General features: G+C 39.7%; 1 protein-coding gene across 3 annotated transcripts in view; it reads right to left on the bottom strand.

Annotated features, from left to right (window-relative positions):
• Nucleotides 1-16,235, bottom strand: part of xpo7 (exportin 7) — a 20,985-nt gene extending 4,750 nt beyond the window's left edge. Inside the window, exons 1-24 of one of the 3 annotated variants that reach the window (XM_025062210.1) lie at nt 16,091-16,235; nt 12,898-13,044; nt 11,642-11,735; nt 11,368-11,534; nt 11,200-11,265; nt 10,993-11,097; nt 10,677-10,842; nt 10,486-10,559; nt 8,377-8,496; nt 7,296-7,442; nt 7,033-7,205; nt 5,696-5,889; nt 5,434-5,539; nt 4,732-4,867; nt 3,764-3,837; nt 3,569-3,649; nt 3,157-3,220; nt 2,942-3,050; nt 1,336-1,359; nt 1,131-1,237; nt 932-1,020; nt 729-836; nt 393-475; nt 15-196 (exon numbers count right to left, since the gene is read on the bottom strand). In XM_025062210.1, the coding sequence (XP_024917978.1) occupies nt 15-196; nt 393-475; nt 729-836; nt 932-1,020; nt 1,131-1,237; nt 1,336-1,359; nt 2,942-3,050; nt 3,157-3,220; nt 3,569-3,649; nt 3,764-3,837; nt 4,732-4,867; nt 5,434-5,539; nt 5,696-5,889; nt 7,033-7,205; nt 7,296-7,442; nt 8,377-8,496; nt 10,486-10,559; nt 10,677-10,842; nt 10,993-11,097; nt 11,200-11,265; nt 11,368-11,534; nt 11,642-11,735; nt 12,898-13,044; nt 16,091-16,207 (2,733 nt within the window). In that variant the 5' untranslated portion in view covers nt 16,208-16,235. Of the gene's footprint in view, nt 1-14; nt 197-392; nt 476-728; nt 837-931; nt 1,021-1,130; nt 1,238-1,335; nt 1,360-2,941; nt 3,051-3,156; nt 3,221-3,568; nt 3,650-3,763; nt 3,838-4,731; nt 4,868-5,433; nt 5,540-5,695; nt 5,890-7,032; nt 7,206-7,295; nt 7,443-8,376; nt 8,497-10,485; nt 10,560-10,676; nt 10,843-10,992; nt 11,098-11,199; nt 11,266-11,367; nt 11,535-11,641; nt 11,736-12,897; nt 13,045-13,711; nt 16,068-16,090 lie in introns of those variants that run through there. The other 2 variants (XM_025062211.1, XM_008324427.3) reach the window with 2 other exon arrangements.
• Nucleotides 16,236-18,257: the final 2,022 nt, after the last annotated feature.

Genomic DNA, 18,257 nt, shown 5'->3' with positions numbered 1-18,257 from the left:
ATGTACAGCGGTAGTTGGATGAAGGTCTGCAGTGCGTTGTCCAGAGCGGCGTCACCGTACAGACGAAAGACACCGAAGTTGACGTAGTTTCCGCTGAGCACGGCCTTCAGCATGGTGAAGCACACGCTGACTCCCTTCAGCTTCACACCGTACACTTGGTCCTTTGGAACCTCACCTAACGTCAGGATCCGGTTCCCTGATGGAGAAGACAACAAAGACCAAGGCACAGGTGAAGAAAAAAAGAAGAAAAAAGAAAAAGAAAACTGTCCTCGAACAAGCTGTGACGAGGCAGTACTGTTATTGTAATTCAGGACCAGGCCTGGAAGAAGTGGAACGGAGTTTAATGAATGTCATAAGGACAAAGGAGAGGACTTTGTTTTTGGAGAACTCACCGTACGTAGTGATCATCTTACTGGTCTCCCTGAACAGCAGGATGCCGTTTGGTGACGACACGTCAAACTGAAGCCTCTGAGATCTGGGGAAAAAACAGAGGAACAGACTTAAGGCATGGAGAAAGAGGATGAGGAGTCAAAAGAAGAGAAAAGTAGGTGAAAAAACTAAAATGAAGGAGTATAAAAAGAAGACAAGGAACAAAGTGGGGTCATAAAAGACCCCAAGGAAACAAGAATAAACAGGAGGAGATTCAAGATACAAAAAAACACACAAAATAAGAGGCAAGGGTTTGTTCTCTGGTCATGTGACCAGACAGACTCTATGATCCTCCTCACCTGTTGTGGACGAGCTCAGCCATGAGTTTAAGGACAGGTGTGGTGCATGCTGGGTCGTGGTACCACAGCTCAATGGCCCGTTGTAAAATGGGCATGTAGGCTGGATAACTGCAGGTGTGCGTTCAGGAAAACAATTTAGAAACATCAAGATTAAAAAAAAAAGCTGTGTACGTGTGACTCTGTGCATGACAACAAGAGGATACATCCAGTCAAAGAGCATCATAAAGCTTGTCTTAGCGTTGAAGGCGAATGCAATTCCTCGCAGGTCCCGTACCAAGCCAACTAGCGTCCTCTACAGGAAATGGCAGAGGAGTGCGATAATTGTTAGTTGTCAATACAGAGGTGATACTGATGAAGGTGTGTGTGTGTCAGAGTGCGAGTGTGTTTGTGGTGGTGTTTCACCTTAGCCTCCTGCTCATTAAACGTGTTTGTGCTCAGCATCTGAGCCACAGTCTCAAATGCGGCCGTCAAAGGCAACATGAACTGTTCAAACTGGTCCTCATCCTCACCTGTACACACACACACACACACACACCAAAACACACAGAGTACAGTGAATACATGAGAAATACATCCAATTTTCCTAACTTTTGAATTAACTTCATACCAGCTTGTTTTAGGTTCTTGAAGCCTAATGAAGGAGAAAATTTACGTTTATTGTTAGTAAGAGTGAAATTTAAATAAACTTAAATCTTAGGGAAAATCCTAATGTCATGTTATGTTAACATACAGCTATATCCATACACACTTATGTATTAAGCTTAAGTATATGTATATAGACACACACATGACTACACATACAACTTTAAAACTGCTACAGAGCTACAAACTTCGTGTGACCTTCAGATTAGCCCAAGTACAGTACGCAGAGAGCTTCATGGAATGGGTTTCCATGGCCGAGCAGCTGCAGCCAAGCCACACATCACCAAGTGCAATGCAAAGTGTCGGATGCAATGGTGTAAAGCACGCCGCCACTGGCCTCTAGAGCAGTGGAGACGCGTTCTCTGGAGTGATGAATCACGCTTTTCCATCTGGCAATCTGATGGACGAGTCTGGGTTTGGAGGTTGCCAGGAGAACGGTACATTTCAGACTGCATTGTGCCGACTGTGAAATTTGGTGGAGGAGGAATTATGGTGTGGGGTTGTTTTTCAGGAGCTGGGCTTGGCCCCTTAGTTCCAGTGAAAGGAACTTTGAATGCTTCAGGATACCAAAACATTTTGGACAATTCCATGCTCCCAACCTTGTGGGAACAGTTTGGAGCGGGCCCCTTCCTCTTCCAACATGACTGTGCACCAGTGCACAAAGCAAGGTCCATAAAGACATGGATGACAGAGTCTGGTGTGGATGAACTTGACTGGCCTGCACAGAGTCCTGACCTGAACCCGATAGAACACCTTTGGGATGAATTAGAGCGGAGACTGAGAGCCAGGCCTTCTCGACCAACATCAGTGTGTGACCTCACCAATGCGCTTTTGGAAGAATGGTCAAAAATTCCTATAAACACTCTCCTCAACCTTGTGGACAGTCTTCCCAGAAGAGTTGAAGCTGTAATAGCTGCAAAAGGTGGACCGACATCATATTGAACTCTGGGTTAGGAATGGGATGGCACTTCAGTTCATAGTATGAGTCAAGGCAGGTGAGCCAATACTTTTGGTAATATAGTGTATATATATACACACATATATATATATACAGACATATACACACACACACATATATGTAAACATCAGAAAAAGGTGAAAAAAATTTGGGGATAAAAATCCTCACCTTTATATCTTGGCATTTTCAGGATTTTTAAATGAGTGATTTCAGCCATTTAATGCCAATTAAAGCTTTAAGTTTAGATTAGGAAACTCAATGCCCAATTCCTAGACTTAGGAAAAAGGAACACTGTTGATTTACCGTGATACATGGAAAACAGTTTTTGCAGTTGGAAAGGGGGAATTTACATGTTTTTTTTTTTGCTAATTTAGTGAAAAAGACTTTTAATGTGCCTAATTTTAAATCAACAGACTAATTTCTGTTTACTCTGTAGAATAAAAAGTAAACCCTGGTAGTACAGGTTTCAGTTCAGCAAAGTTTTGTAGAACAAGTTGATGAGCAACAAAAATGTTTTTGGTGAGCACTTCAATAATATATATATATATATATTCGTTTTTCAATGAAAAATCAAGGCTTGAAAAAAAGCCCATAGTCCACTTAGTGTATTTACCCAGATCAACCATTAAGAGGCGCCCAAGTGCAGTATAGAAAGTGGTCCGGCACCTCATATCACTCAGATTAGACTGGTTGTTTACTCCCAGGAAGGAGAAGTGTTCACTCTGATAATGAGGGGAAAAGAGAGAACAACACGTCATCAGCATATACATTAACACCTGTGTTTGTTTAAATAGGGAGAGACAGTTGAAAAAAAAAAAAAAACCTCACCGTGTGGTTATTTAACATAAACTGCACCGCACTGAGCTTCACCAGCTTCCTTACACAGCTGTACGTGAACGGACACGATGTCAAGGAGAAGACAGAGCCAGGAAGGTTTTTAACTGAAATACAAGCCAATCATAACATCTGGATGGGTTTTATATCGTCATAAATTTAGTGTGTTGGCCTACAACCAGCAGAGGAAATATATAAAGAAAAAAAGAAAGAAAATGTATCTTTATCTCTGTATGCTTTAAATGTATTTCAAATCATTTTTATTAAAATTTAACCAACATAAGTAATGATTTTTCCCAGATTCTCATCTCACTTAATTTTCAGCTTTTTTGTGAATTATTTCAACCAATATTCGCCTGTTCTCACTTAACTTCAAAATCCATAGAGACATTTTGGCAAAGGATATCCTAACGAGAGGTCGTTGAGTAGCTGCAGCGTCTTCGAGGTGATTGGTTCACATTGTCCCCAGTATTTCAAGTTAGTGATGCTGAAATAGTCGTGGAGAACACGGCAGTGCTTTAATTTTTTTAAAATTATTTTTACTTTTGTGACATACTAGTGATTCCTGGAATATAAAGAAAACATTTTGTCTTTTACTCACATTTTTCCTATAAAGACGCTGAGAACCATGGTCTCGTCATTCAAACCCAGAACTTCTGATAGTCGTCTATAAAGCTGTGAACACGCAGACAGTTACACAATTAATGAACATTTTAAATACATGTACATTAATACTGCTTAAACTGGACTGAAAGTTGGAAGAATGTTTTAAGCTGTTGTTTTTGAAGAAGAAAATCTCTTGTATGGCCAAACTAAAATGTTCCTCTTTTTTGATTATCGTATGGAAACAGCCCTGGAATGTTTTGGACGAAGTCGATTCCTGGGTCACAACCACTGTTTAATTCCTTTGAACTTATTACATAAGAAAGACAAGTTTACGATTGGCATATATTTAATTTTGTAATTATTAGACATTTTTATTTCAAGAGAGGCCGTGCATTTTTCCTATTTACTTAAAGTCAGTAAAAAAATAAAATAAATAAACTGCAGATATTTTTGTTTTGTAATGCAGAGTTTGTGTCAGAATTTGGACAAACAGGAACCCAGTTTTTTCCTAGTACCTTATTATAGTCACAAAGCACTTTATTTAGTTTTTGAAGACAGAACCTGTGACTGAGTGCAGGTTTATGGAAAATGTTTCATAATAGCTTGCTATGAGGATAAACTTTGTGCTGATGAACGGTTTACTTATTGTATATGTTGTCAATTCAGCAAAAAATTATATCAGCAAGTTAGAATTTACAATGTAATTAGAGCAAGACCAAAAATAAATCAAAATTTCATGCTAAAATTAAGACTGGTCACATATATAAATAAATGTAGCTTTTTTTCCTCCATTTTCTCTTAGAAATATTCTCTGCAATGACAACATTGAAAGGTGACCAGCATGAACTGACTGCCCCCTACAGACAGATGATATGCAGGGTCAATAAGGGCATGTATTCAGGAAATAGGAAACCCACGAGCTGCATCAATAACCATTGTTTAATGTGGGCACCGCTGGCTCACCTTAGATGATTTCTGCACTTGGTCTCCGATGTAGATTTTCCTGAACTGTTCAAAGAAGCTGAGCATGGCCAGCTCCAGCCGCTCGTTTCCAGCCTGAGCGAGCCGCGAGTCTGTCAAGTTCATCAACTGCAGAACCCTGAAAGGTTCAACAAAACGGAGGTTACAGCTGTTACTTTCCGTCAGGGGATAACTGTAAACTGTAGCTGCAGAAAACCATCAACAGTTTAATTTTACACATATTCCCGCTGACTTATAAGGAATAAAGGCTTTTGTGTGACCTTAGATCAGTGGTACCAAACATACGGTCAAAACTGACCTGCTGGAGTGTTCATTTGAAAATAAACAAATACACAAACACTTTATTTTCAGGATATTATTTGTTAAATTATTATTATTATTATTTAATATGAATACATAATAATACATATTAAATATACTTGTTTGAATGAAAACGAAGAAGAAAAACATGGATTTAATGTTATTTATAGTCAATTATGTTATGGCCGTATTGGTCGGTCCACGTGACATCTTGTTAGGGCGCATGCAGCTCGTGAACCAAAATGAGTTTGACACCCCTACCTTAGATGTTACACACATAAACCCAGTTAATTAGTGTTTCGACTCATGTTGACAACAACAAAGAAAATGTCTTAGTGACCTTCATCAAAGAATCAAAGTGTCACAAGATGACAGTCTACGTACCGACAGACTAACTCTCCATCCATGGCGTCCTGCTCGTCTGTACTTGCAAATGAAACCCGTCCACCAATCACTGCCCCGATTATGTAAACCAGCCACGTCAACCGACCTGCAGAGCCATGAAAAGAAGGCATGACTTGGATATTGACTCCTAAAAATAAAAACTGTCTTCCCTTTCTTCTCTTAGCAGAGAAGGTTCCGAGGAGATTTGTGATTTTAACTCAATAAACAAAACTGTGGTGTGTTTACAGCGTACACGACGTACCTTCTTGTACAGTGATGTCGGCTGCACTGGAGTTGGTCGACTGCAGCAGCTCCTGGTAGGTCTGAGCTGCCTGGTCGAACAGCTGGACTAACAGTGCGCACGTCTTTTCGTACTCGCACCTCCCAATGGTGGACAACTGGTCCAACTGCTGCTGGACGAGGCCGGCGTCATCCAGAGGGTCTTCTAATCCATCCCTAAAGAGAAAATGACAACACCCCAAAATTTAGTAAGTAAAATTACCTTAAAACTGGCTTTCCAGACTTTTACAGCAGAGTCTGTAATTATTCTTTATTATTTTTGCAGTTGGACCAAGAATTGCAAATATGTTTCACTTTTTAAAATTAAAAAACCCAGTTTTTACTGGGTTTAAAAAAACCCAGTCTTTTACAGTCTTTTACTTATGTATATATTTAGAAAGCTGTTGTGAGCAGGTTTAAAAGAATGGGTTTTTACAACTAAATTTTCTAGAATCTACTATTTGACATAATATTACAGATGACTTAACATAACTTTTTCACGTCCAAAACCGATACTTGAAATTGGAGTATTTGCTTTGATATCGATATAAATCCGATACCTTCTGTTCTCCTTCCACATATCACAGGCTGCCATTGCTTAGGAGAAAGTGTCTGTGCTCATGGCGTGTTTTTTATATATTCGATCCTGAATTTTGACCAATATCGGACTGATGCCGATCCAGAGTGCCGGATCGAGCCATTGTTTTTTTTAAATCCCTTTATTAGATTTACTCAAGACAAATGTATAAAACAAGGCATCAGTACATCAACAAGATGCTGTGTCCTTATGTCTTAGTATCTAAGTGGTTCAGTGACAAAAGGCAGTCACCAACTCTGTATACTTAACATATATTTCTGGACATTTCCAACTGCTACTGAATGATGGATAAATTATTGTGTCTTATACCAATACTGTGCTTCCAAAATGCCAAAAAGTGTTCTTCTTTACAACTACAGTTTGTCTTTTTGCACATGTATCCAGATTAATAAGAGAGGACTCTGTGGCCGTGTGAGACAAAAGCCCTCACTGACCAAACAGTTTAACAACAGCGATATTCTTTAACTGGAATGTCTCTAGATTTGCTTTTAGGCACTGACTTTTTAGTCTTGAACAGTGGCTGAAGAGTTACTTAATGCAGCAACAACATCATTGGCCGCATAGATAGTTGATTGACTGGTAGTGTCACATGGCTACAGGTAAAGAAGGGATCTGGTTCAATTTTGCCAATCGACGACAGTGTGACAACTGATGACATGTGCAGCGTCATTTTTTACCCATTTGCATCCACTCACACATTCTGTATTGTGTGTGTATGTTACCTGAGGATGACGTGGACTGACTCTAGCCGTGACGTGATGTAGGCCTTGGTGACCTCTGGCGTGTACGTCTCCAGTAGGTGAGGCTCTGTGGCTTTGACGTAAGGAACTGATGCTGCCAGACGCTGCCACAAACTCAGCAGGTAGTGGACACTGTTGGGGGGAAACTCCAAGTGCTGACACACACAGGTGGAGAGAGTCATGAGCCCTACAACCATTTCAATAGTTCATATACAGTAGGGCGTAGATGTGTGGCAGCAACCCACCTGTAGACTGGTGACGGTGAAGTTGGCTATGAGCCGAATCACCTCGGGGTAATTTTCTACTTTGACCAGCTCTCCCAGCTGGTAGTTGCTCTTCAGCCTCGCCAGCAAGCGACAGAACTCATGGTAGTTGTTGGAGTCGGGCAAACACTGGAATAAAAGACAACAGTATGTATGAATTAAAGGTAGAAAAAAAAAAAAGTCCGCAGACTTTTTGGTTATTTTTGAAACATTCATAAAAAAATATTTTTGGACTGTTAAACACAAAATATTCACTTGGCAGCATGTTTAAGGACATAATCTTGCATTTTAAGGCATTTCGGGGACTTTTTGGTGATTTTTGAAATATTCATATAAAATACTTTTTGGACTGTTAAACACAAAATATTCACTTGGCAGCATGTTTTAGGACATATTCTTGCATTTTAGTCCATTTTGGGGATTTTTTGGTGATTTTTGATATATTCATAAAACATACTTTTTGGAACCCTCACTCATGGTTTTGGGTGATTTTTGAAATATTCATATAAAATACTTTTTGGACTGTTAAACACAAAATATTCACTTGGCAGTATGTTTTAGGACATAATCTTGCATTTTAGTGCATTTCGGGGACTTTTTGGTGATTTTTGATATATTCATAAAAAATACTTTTTGGACCCCTCACTCATGGTTTTGGGTGATTTTTGAAATATTAATATAAAATACTTTTTGGACGTTTCAACACAAAATATTCACTTGGCAGCATGTTTTAGGACATAATCTTGCATTTTAAGGCATTGTGGGGACTTTTTGGTGATTTTTGATATATTCCTGAAAAAATACTTTTTGGACCCCTCACTCATGGTTTTGGGTGATTTTTGAAATATTAATATAAAATACTTTTTGGACTTTAAACACAAAATATTCACTTGGCTAATTCTAATTCTCTTTCCTTGTGGTTAAAGAAAAAAAAGGTAACCGCCACTGTATTGTAGTGCACTAAGAACATGATCAATGCTAGGCCGGCTAATGCATTAATTTCTCCTCAGTAAATACAGCTACTAAAAAACGGACAGAGCAGTGCTACAGGGTCATTACAGACCTGTGGGTTGGCCAGTATCCTCTTCACTCCATCCACCAGGTGTGAGAGGAACTTCGCTCGCTCTGCATTGTTGAAGAGGGACCTCCTGACCGAGGCAATCTGGACCAGACATGACAACACCTGAAAAAGAACACATGCACGTGTTCACATTAGTGGGCCTTTACAGAGCCTGCAGAGGCTCCGCTGTAAGCAAGACTACAGGAAACAATGACGTCATTCCCGAAAGTCCGATATCATAACAAAAAGCCCCGATAATATACACAATATAATATGGTCAGCACGGTGGTGTGGGTGTTTTTTTTTTTTTTTGTAATTCAGGTGCTCCTATTTCTACCCAAGTTGCAGGCCTTAATGCTGTGTTTAAGTGGCATCAGTATATTCGGTTAAAACAAATGGTTAGAAAGCTGGTAGTTGCTGACTATGTGTTTTATATTAAATCAGTTTTGACCTAATTATTTTGCTCTGAAATTAATTACACACTCAAGTCTGCCGGCTTTGACAGCGTTTTGCATCACGTGCATCTGCTTAATATCATAGCGCATGGCTTCAGAAAATATATGTCAACTGGTGATATCAGCACAAGAACTGTTGAAGATTATTTTATCATATTATTTTCGTTAACTCTACCTTGTGTCAGTGGTTCAAATTTGATTTATATATATAATTGTAAACTTATATGTATACACACACGTATTTTATATATATATAGATATATTAGAAAAAAATTAAAAATGAGGAAACCAAGGCTGAAAACCAAAACACTGAAGTACATTATGCCAATTATTAGTACCATTGCATTGATGGCTATGACTGTGTACTAAACCTCAATAAAATCAAGGCACTGCAATTGCTGAAATTAATATTGTTTCAAAGATAAAACAATTACAAAACTTCAACAATGCTCAATATAAAATTAAATAGAATTCAAAGTAAAATGTTAAACCTGACCCCACTTGTGTACATTAAATGATAATGTACAGGCCAACTGGCCTGCTGAAAGATATTAAGATTCAATCTCATCTGATATAAACACAAAGTGCATTTCAGTCAATCGCTGGATCATTTCTCGTGTGCGCTGCTTTATTCTCCCATCCAAGTAATGATCCTTATAATGTGGATCAAGTACAGTCGCGACGAAGTGCAGAGGATCTGAACAGATCTCAGTGAAATGTGTGCTGACAGACTCTGAGTGGACTTTTCATTGTTTTCACTCCGTGGTCCGTGTCAACCTGTTTCCTTAGAAGACGCTTTACTGCTGCGATTAAAGGAATAACATCTGCTACAGATGCATCAGAGGAGCTGATCTCTTTAGTTAGCTGCTCAAACAGGGCAAGAAGAGAGAGAATGTTCTCTATTAAGACCAAATGGTCGACGTGAATGTCACAGGAAGCTCCTGGTCTACGCTGTATGCAGCCAAGATTAGCTTTTACGCAAAGTGGCTTTCCTTCCTCTTATATTCAGCATAGCAATCGAGATGTTTGGATTTCAGGAGATAAATTAAACCCGACGTGGAGAAGTTCTTTGCAGATGCACCCCGTCTTAAAACTGCACGACATGTGCCACCTTTACTCATATTCTTTAATACTCATATTCTGGGACAAGATGAAAATCATTGCGAGGACAAACGGTGTGTACAAAAATGCGAAGGACCGCACAAGGATTACAAAAAGTTACCGTGCATCCTTAGTTGTAAGGCATAAAAAGATAAACAAACAAAGACTCTGACTTCTTTTTATATCAAGTTACACTACTTTTCAAAGCCTAAAATAATAATAAAACAAAAATGTATTTTTGTTTTATTTATTATGATAACAAACTAGTTTATGAAGATTTTCACACTTATTTTAGGCTTGTATTTATTGTAATTTATTCACACAAATAGTCTCATACTGTGGTAACCAAAGAAGGGGGCGTGAAGCTATTGCAAAAATGGGTGCAGCAAATTACACATAAATTGGGAGTGTAGGGATAAAGTGTGTCAATCAGCCTATTGAGTGTATGGACGAGAACAGAAGATAGTAATCTCTATTGTCAGAATTCGTTCCCTACTGTTAAGTTGACTGTTTGAGTGGAAACAACAAAAAAACTGTTCTGACAGCTGTCACTCACCAGTGGAGACAAGGATGCAGTGATGGAATGATACAAATTAAAGAAGAGCTGCAGAGTTGAGGAGTCGAGAAATGCTGCAGGAGAGACAAAGGTCAGAGGTTAAGTGCTGTGCTTCAGACAACTCCAGCTGTCCACGCTGCAGCAAAGCCAGTTCTTTCTCAGTGTCTCAGTGTTTCCCCCTGCCAACACACCTGATCTCCATGATGTGGGGATCTGTACAGTGCACAGGTCGTCTGACGACTCGTCCGTGGAAGTTCCTATGAAGTCGTAGTTGAGGCAGTTGTAGCTGAGTTTGAGCAGCTGCATCAGGAGGCCGTGCTGCGACTCATCATTGAGGTTTAGGTTCTTCCCCGAAGCCTGGAGATACATACCGAGTATATTTTAATACAACTCAAAAAAAGGAAAAACTTTTTCCAAGCTCTTCATGAACATAAATATATGGCTGTAAATCAGCCACAAATGCAGGGGGAGAGAATAAAATTCCGATTGAGATTAGACAAGACACACCTGTTTGAGCAGATTGCAGGAAGGAGTGAAGATGTCGAAGAGGGAGGAGTCTCTGAACGATGACGCAATTTTTCTGTGTTTTGTCAGAGGATGTGTTGTGTCGGCCTAAAAAGAAAACATTAATCGAGATGAGAGGAGCGCAGAGTTCCCTGTTCTTTTTAAAGCTCGCTAAAGTTTATTCATTCAGTATAAACAATGTGGAAATACCTGATTAATCTCATTGGTCAGCTGGGACAGGATTGTGACGCCGATGATGCAGTGTTCAACACTGTCCTGTAAACACAAAACAGTCAAACCTCAGCAGCTGCGACAGCAACATACAAACATGGCCTCGCTCCAGAGCTTGGTCATGTGACCACTCATACACATCCTTACCTGTAAAAACCGCGTCACGTCAGCGATGACGTTCCTGAAAACGTAGTCATCCTTCTGACAGTCGAACCAGCCCAGTTTGGTGATCCGAGCATATAGTTGGATCAGCGCCTGGGTCACAAATGTCGCTAACTTCGGCCTCGTGGCCAAATAATTCAGAACATAGTTCCCTAAGCAGTAGAGAAACATTTATGATGGCAGCTTCAGTCAACCTCAAGTCTGACACACTTCTTCAGCAGAACTGACGAAATGTTTTGGCGGCAGAGGAAAAACTCACGGATGTCAATGCGTTGCTCAAGAGGCAGAGGGTTGCTGGTTCGAGACACCAGTTTCGACAAACAGGTGGCCGCAAGGAGCTGAGAGTATGACGACTATCGTAGGAAAAACACAACAAAATTAGCTAGATAAATAAAAGTTCAACTGAAAGAAGTGACAAAAACCTAATTGGGCCTTGAGCTCAAGCCACAGGCTAAGATTTAGCATAATAATTCTAGTAAAAAAAACAAACAAACTGTGCCCTCCAATATACCACAAAGTGTGACTTTATAATAAAATGAATAATTACACATTATTAGGGATGTCACAATGAGTTCACCTCAGGATACAATATGATTCACAATTTTCTGATCACAATACAATTTAATCACAATTTTTTGGAAAAAACTATGCAAAATACCATTACCTGTAATGAAATGTAAAAATGAAAAATCTTTTGTACCTCACAAAGTGAAATTGTCATCTTGAAATATGATATATAAAAAATGGAAATTTCTTCACAGAAACACCTCTTATTAAATATATCTCTTCATTAAATGTAAAACGGATCTAATCTAATTTACTTTGTTAACTGTCAATATATTAAACAAGAGAATAAAAAATACATTAACTAGAAAGAGTGAAACAATGTTTGTGTCTGTGAAAAAGTTCTTCCCACGATCTGTTTGAACACCTGAATGTCACTTATATTATGTTGGGACCTGACGTCTTGTTTTGTTTTTAAGATAATTCAGCCTACTCGTAACACCTTGATGTGTGTCTCACTTTTTAACCGATTTGTGGTACATTGTAACATCCCTATACATGATTTAACAAATTAAGATTCTAAAAAATATTAAAAAAGAAAAACAACTGACTAAATGTTCTCTAAGGCTGACTTGAAAAAACCTAATGTTTGTGGGTTTGGAGCTTCTCTTAATTTAAAAGTCCCATAAACCAAACCTAACATCTAGTCTTTTAAAGCAAATCCTGTTTAATTATTAACCTTTGTAATATGTTTTAGTTCTTGTGGTGGAAGTCTGGTTTTATCCAGCCATTAAATTAGGTGAATGTTTTTGCAGGTGAAGAAGGATGCGTCGTTGAAATACTGTGCATGTGTTGACTGCGGTAAACTACTGATATAGTTCATATGTGTTGCACAGGCCTGCAGGTCAATTGTGCCGGACATAGGAGGCAGTAATGCAACATTAAGACCAATGTCAATAAAACGTCACATGAGAAGAAAATGGAGGCGTGAACTGGACACGTTGGACTCACACTTCCTCTCTCCAGCAGCAGCTGACACTTGCTGAGACAGTCAGGGCTGTTGGTGAACTCCACCAGAGCTTTCTCCGCCTGGTGTCGGACGGTGGTGTCAGTCGTCTCATATAGCTGCTTACATAGGATCTCTAGCTGGGCAAGGCCCTGACAAAGTGACAAGCAGAGATGCACATGGATGATAAGGAACTTATCAGTGGATACCAGAGACAGAGAAGAACCCATCTGGAGAGAACTGTGTGTTCCTCAAAGAACATGAACTTAAGGTTAGCCATCAACTTAAAAAGATCCATCATACATCAAAAGGTACATTGAGAAAGGAACATATTAAAATAGTTTCAACCTAAGATCTGTCTCACAATTTAGTGCTAAAACTACAGCTCACTCTTAAATTCAACTAAGTTCTCAAAATTCAGCTTCTAAAATGTGAATATTTTCTGGTTTGTTTTGTTTGTGTCGAAGATACCACATCAGAGGTTATTATCATAGAGCTGACATTTCCTACCTTGTTTACATTTAATGGACCACACGACTAATCAATTAGATTTAACACCATCCTATTTACAAAATGTTCATTTCTCTGTAGCCAGTTACTTTTGTTTTTAATCAATGACAATTATTTTCCCTTGTTAATGATAAGGGTTCCTGAAACTGACAACTTCCATATCCCCCCCCCCAAAATTCTATTTCATAAACACTAGAATTTCATAATTTATCAATACAGTGTGCTACAATAAAAGTAATTCTCAAATGAAGTTATGAAAAGACATTTTCTTACTTTACAAACAATAACAAAACATTGCTGCACTCTTACGTTTGTTGTTTCCATGTTCCAAACACAAAATCTGCAGAGTCACAGCCCATTACTCATAAACTCATAAATACATTCAGCATGGTGGAATCTGCCAGGTTCAAAACAAAGTCAGCGTTGATGGAAGCCTGGATTTAAAAGTGAAGAGGTAACAGTGGTGGTAGTGGTGCTGGAGGAGGGAGGTGGGGGCTCAGGTCTTGTTTCATAATGGTGATGCATTCACTGACAAGGTGAGGAGTTTGGAGCACAGCGTCAGTGTCAAAGACCCTGCTGACCACAGATAAGAGCTCAAACTCAATACTTTGCTCCATTAGTCACACTGATATTGCATCTCACCACAGATGATGTCATAATCATATACACCCAGGTGGTCCATGACCAAAACATATTAATATGTTAACCTTCGCTTCTTCACACAAAAAAGCAACAGTACATATCCAAAGGCAATAAACTCAAATTGAACTTTTACACAGAGTTTCAAGGTGACATCCTTAATTGTAAATGCAAATCCAATGTCCAACAAAAGCAACAGACTAAAGGACAACTGTAAGAGCAGTAGAAATGACTTGATAAACAAAACAGGTTTTAAATATTGTGACACCAGTGAATTATATTCATGCTATTTTCCTCTAGTTCTTTCCAGCTTTTGACATAACCCTGATTGCTAGTTTTCAAAAGAACTGCTGAAACAGTTTATTAAGAAATACATTTCATGCAGCATGACTAATTATTAAAAATATATATTTTTCAATGAAAAAGCAATGTGTAAGTAGCACTGTGTTTTAAATAAAGTTCAGTGGAGTTTTGCAGCAAAATCTGTGACTGCGTTGATATGGTTAAAAAAAACAACAACTCCGACAACAGTGCCTAAGCAGAACTTCAACTGGAATAGTTAGGCTTCTTTGTATATGATTTAATAAGGGAGCTGACATTTTGTTTGACATCCTAGTTCCCTAGTTATTAATTTCAAGACTTCTTCAATAAAACATGAAGCCAATTTGAAAGTAAACTAAATGATGAATCACATTACCACCTTAAAATGAAGATCATGATACTCTTTCACATTTAGTGATCATTCATAGCACACCTGAAAGTCTATTACAATCAAAATAAGCCAATTACTTTCAAACCTCACAACTTGTTCTTACTAAATAACTAAAGCGGTGGTTTCAGACTACACCCTTTCCAGGGAGTCTTTCTTTCTAGGTAGTCATTTTTTTTAATCATATTTTCTCACAAACTTGTATAAATAGTATTTATAGTATCGTATAGTGTTTCTCTCTAGTAAAAAAAAACTTAAAACTTTTTGTTTCGGGTTGTTTGGATAGGACAGCTTTTATAGCACAGATCTTGCAACGCTGCTTAATTAAAGAGCTAATTCCAGGGAATAGTCGGGAATGCAGTGCCTCTCCTGAAACTAAAACTGAATGTTTACATTTTCACTGCTTCGCGACAAACCCTCACTGCATCTACGGTTATGGTACATCATGGAAGAGCAGCAATGAGGAGCAGACCCAAAGGTTTAGCATGCTCCTGCTCCTCCGGATCTCAAACATGTGTCGGTTCGAAGCGGTTGCTTTCAGCCACATTGACTCAACAGAGGTTAAAAACATTAAAACCCCCCGGGGAAACAGAACATCCCCATTTCACCCCCATCACGTCTGCAGGACGGGACTTGAGGTCCGATCCAATTAACCGAACCGTGTTTTCAAACGAGCTCGGGCGGGAGAAGTTGACGTCTGGAGATTGGAGCTAACATTAGCGTAGCCAGCTAACCCTTTAGCTTGCTTTATTTCTGTGATACTACATATTAATCAATAAAGTTGTGTTTGAAAAGATCAACCAAAACAAGTCAAAGTGAGTTTATATCATAAACGTAAAAAATGTGTCGCTCGCTGGCGATAAACTATCAGTAACCACACAACGTTAGCCTGACAGCGGCTACATGTCGGCGGAGAACCGCTGCTTTTATTGTTTACTTCACCAAAACACACTGCTAACCGGCGGCATTAAGCTGCCGGTAACCAGCCTTGAACCTGCACAAGAACCAGGAATCCCGGAGATACTGAGCCAAGAACTCAGAGACTGCCTTCTGTATGACATAGCCCCATACCATCCCTTTAGCTCACTGCTAGCACAGGTTAGCTAACCCTCAGCATCCAGCGGCAGCAGCAGCAATGACAGCAGGCCACAAGTCAACATACACAGGCGGCCACATCCTTTCTTTAACCGTCACACAGCAGCGTGGGAACGGTCATCTCGAACCCGCAGCGGTGCCGCACGGCTTCCGAAGCAGCAGCGCTGCGCCGCAATCTGCGCTCACACCCATTAACGCGTTCCAAGTGGAAGAATCGGTGACAAAAACATGAAACCTCCACTTACCTGCACATGATCCGCCATTTTTCTCCATTTCATGCACCTCTCACTCCCCCGCTTATGGGTATGGATAGCGACAACAGCGCCCTCGAGCGTCGGCCCCGAGAACAGCGGCCCATTCATTGTGGCGCCTCAGAGGGTTTACGTCAGGTTTGGAGTGTCCTGGAGGACTGAGCAGGTTAGGTAAAAGTGAAAAGATCGTGCAGACTCTGATACAAGTCTGACATAATAAAGGACACTAAGGACTACTACTATTACCACCAACAACAACAACAGCAGCAGCAATAAATTGTACCCATTTTTTTTATTTTGTTAACACTAACATTCAGTATGAACCAATATAAATGTTGACCAAAGTAATATAGTCTGTTAGTTATTGATCCCCTGGTTGATGCTGAAGAATTGACGGGCGAGTGATTGGAGAATGGGTGAAGGTCGAGGTGACTCAGCAACTTTGCGCTTCCGTTTAAACCTCACAGATCGCTGTTTTACGTGATACAATAAATTAAGGTTCCCCTCTATGGTCAGCAGAGGGCAGCAAACTCACAAAGATGAGATAGACTCGTTCCAACTTCTGCATCTTAATATTTTTTTGAGGCGGGCGTGTAGGTCGGTGGCTGGAGCCAATCCCAGCAGCTATCTGGCGAGAGCGAGGTACGGTCCATCCGTGTACCCGTTCAGTTTTGGATAGTAGTAGGAAATGTGGATAAATAGTTATGCTACTTTAAAATGTTTTTACAGCTCTCTGACTTCCGCTTCTATGTAACGTAATGTACATCCCATATAACGCTTGTAGTGACGCACTTCTTTACCAAGAGGGCAGTGTGTGATCAGGGTTTTCAGGATGGTGCTGTGGAAAATTCAAAATGATATTTTATTATATAAAACCACAGAATCGCACACTGTGTGTGTGTGTATATATGTGTGTGTGTGTTTGCTCAGCCTGGAAGGGAGTATTAATAATAAAAGTGATTGATGGAAGACATAAAGACAATTAGGACAGATGGAGCGAGATGAGCTTCAAAGATGGATACAACATCAATGACAGGTGATTCTTATCAAAATCAAACTGTGTGCGAGTTTAGGACAAAATGGACGAGCCCAGGGTTTGGGGAGTGGGGTCTGGAGAGGGGGGTGGACTGAGTGACAAAGGGGCCGCGTTAGATGGGAAGGGCATTATGGGAATGGCTGTGCACAGGTGGTTCATGTGGACTCAATGGGGTGGAGGGGATTGTGGTCCACAGGGAGAGGACAATCGATAAGGACAGAGCTAACAAGAGGAAATGATCCGTTTCAACCATGTCCTCACACCTTATTGTCCTCCTGTGTGTTTGTGTGTCATCTGTCTTTACACGTTCATACATCACCTGTGTTGGGTCAATGTGGCAGTAGATGCACCTGTCTAAGGTCATGTCTACGTCCGTACTAAACTCATGCACGTCAGCGGTGTTAACTCTGACAGTGTTCGAAGGTTTTATTCATTCTCATTTATTTATCCTCGGCAACTTAATCCTGGTCATGTGAGGAGCTGGAACCAATCAGTGAGTTTCATGCCTGGTTAGGTAGAAATATATGAACCCCAAAATAGAAGTTTATATTTCAGTGTCGTACAGTAAAATTCAGAATATAAGTGCACTGGAATATAAGTCACTGGGAAACTGGGAAAAGAATGTTCTATTGCTATTTCTTAAAGGTGACATATCATTCCCCCTTTCTTCTTATTAAATCAGTCTAAAAGAAAGGTCAGTAACATGCTTTGGTCCAAATACCCCCAGGATTAAGCATCACAGCACTTAGCCAATTTTGTCAGACTCTCAAATCTCCGACGATACCTGAATGCCCCTCGTTGTGGACACATCATACAAACGTTATAAAAGTTATTCTAATACCGTTTCTATTTATTTTCATTTGAAACACCCACCACAGAACAACCTGTTCGGCAGGTTTAATTACTTTTCAGATTGCTATTTTTCAAACCCATTACCCCAGCGACGTGCATGTGTTTCTGATTGCTAATGTGGAGCTCAGTAGTGTCAGTCATGAACCTCATGGCACGTCTTCTGCGGCACAGTACTTCCTGCCTTACTTTATACATTTTCTTTGCGACACATGTTCATGACTGATAATAAAGACTTGATATGTCGCACACATTCATCAAATATATCAGACCGAC

The sequence above is a fragment of the Cynoglossus semilaevis genome, chromosome 14 (assembly GCF_000523025.1).
Source record: "Cynoglossus semilaevis isolate Cse_v1.0 chromosome 14, Cse_v1.0, whole genome shotgun sequence".
NCBI classification, from domain to species: domain Eukaryota; kingdom Metazoa; phylum Chordata; class Actinopteri; order Pleuronectiformes; family Cynoglossidae; genus Cynoglossus; species Cynoglossus semilaevis.
The sequence above is the reverse complement of the archived record's forward strand: the minus strand, read 5'-3'. Positions and strand labels throughout refer to the sequence as shown.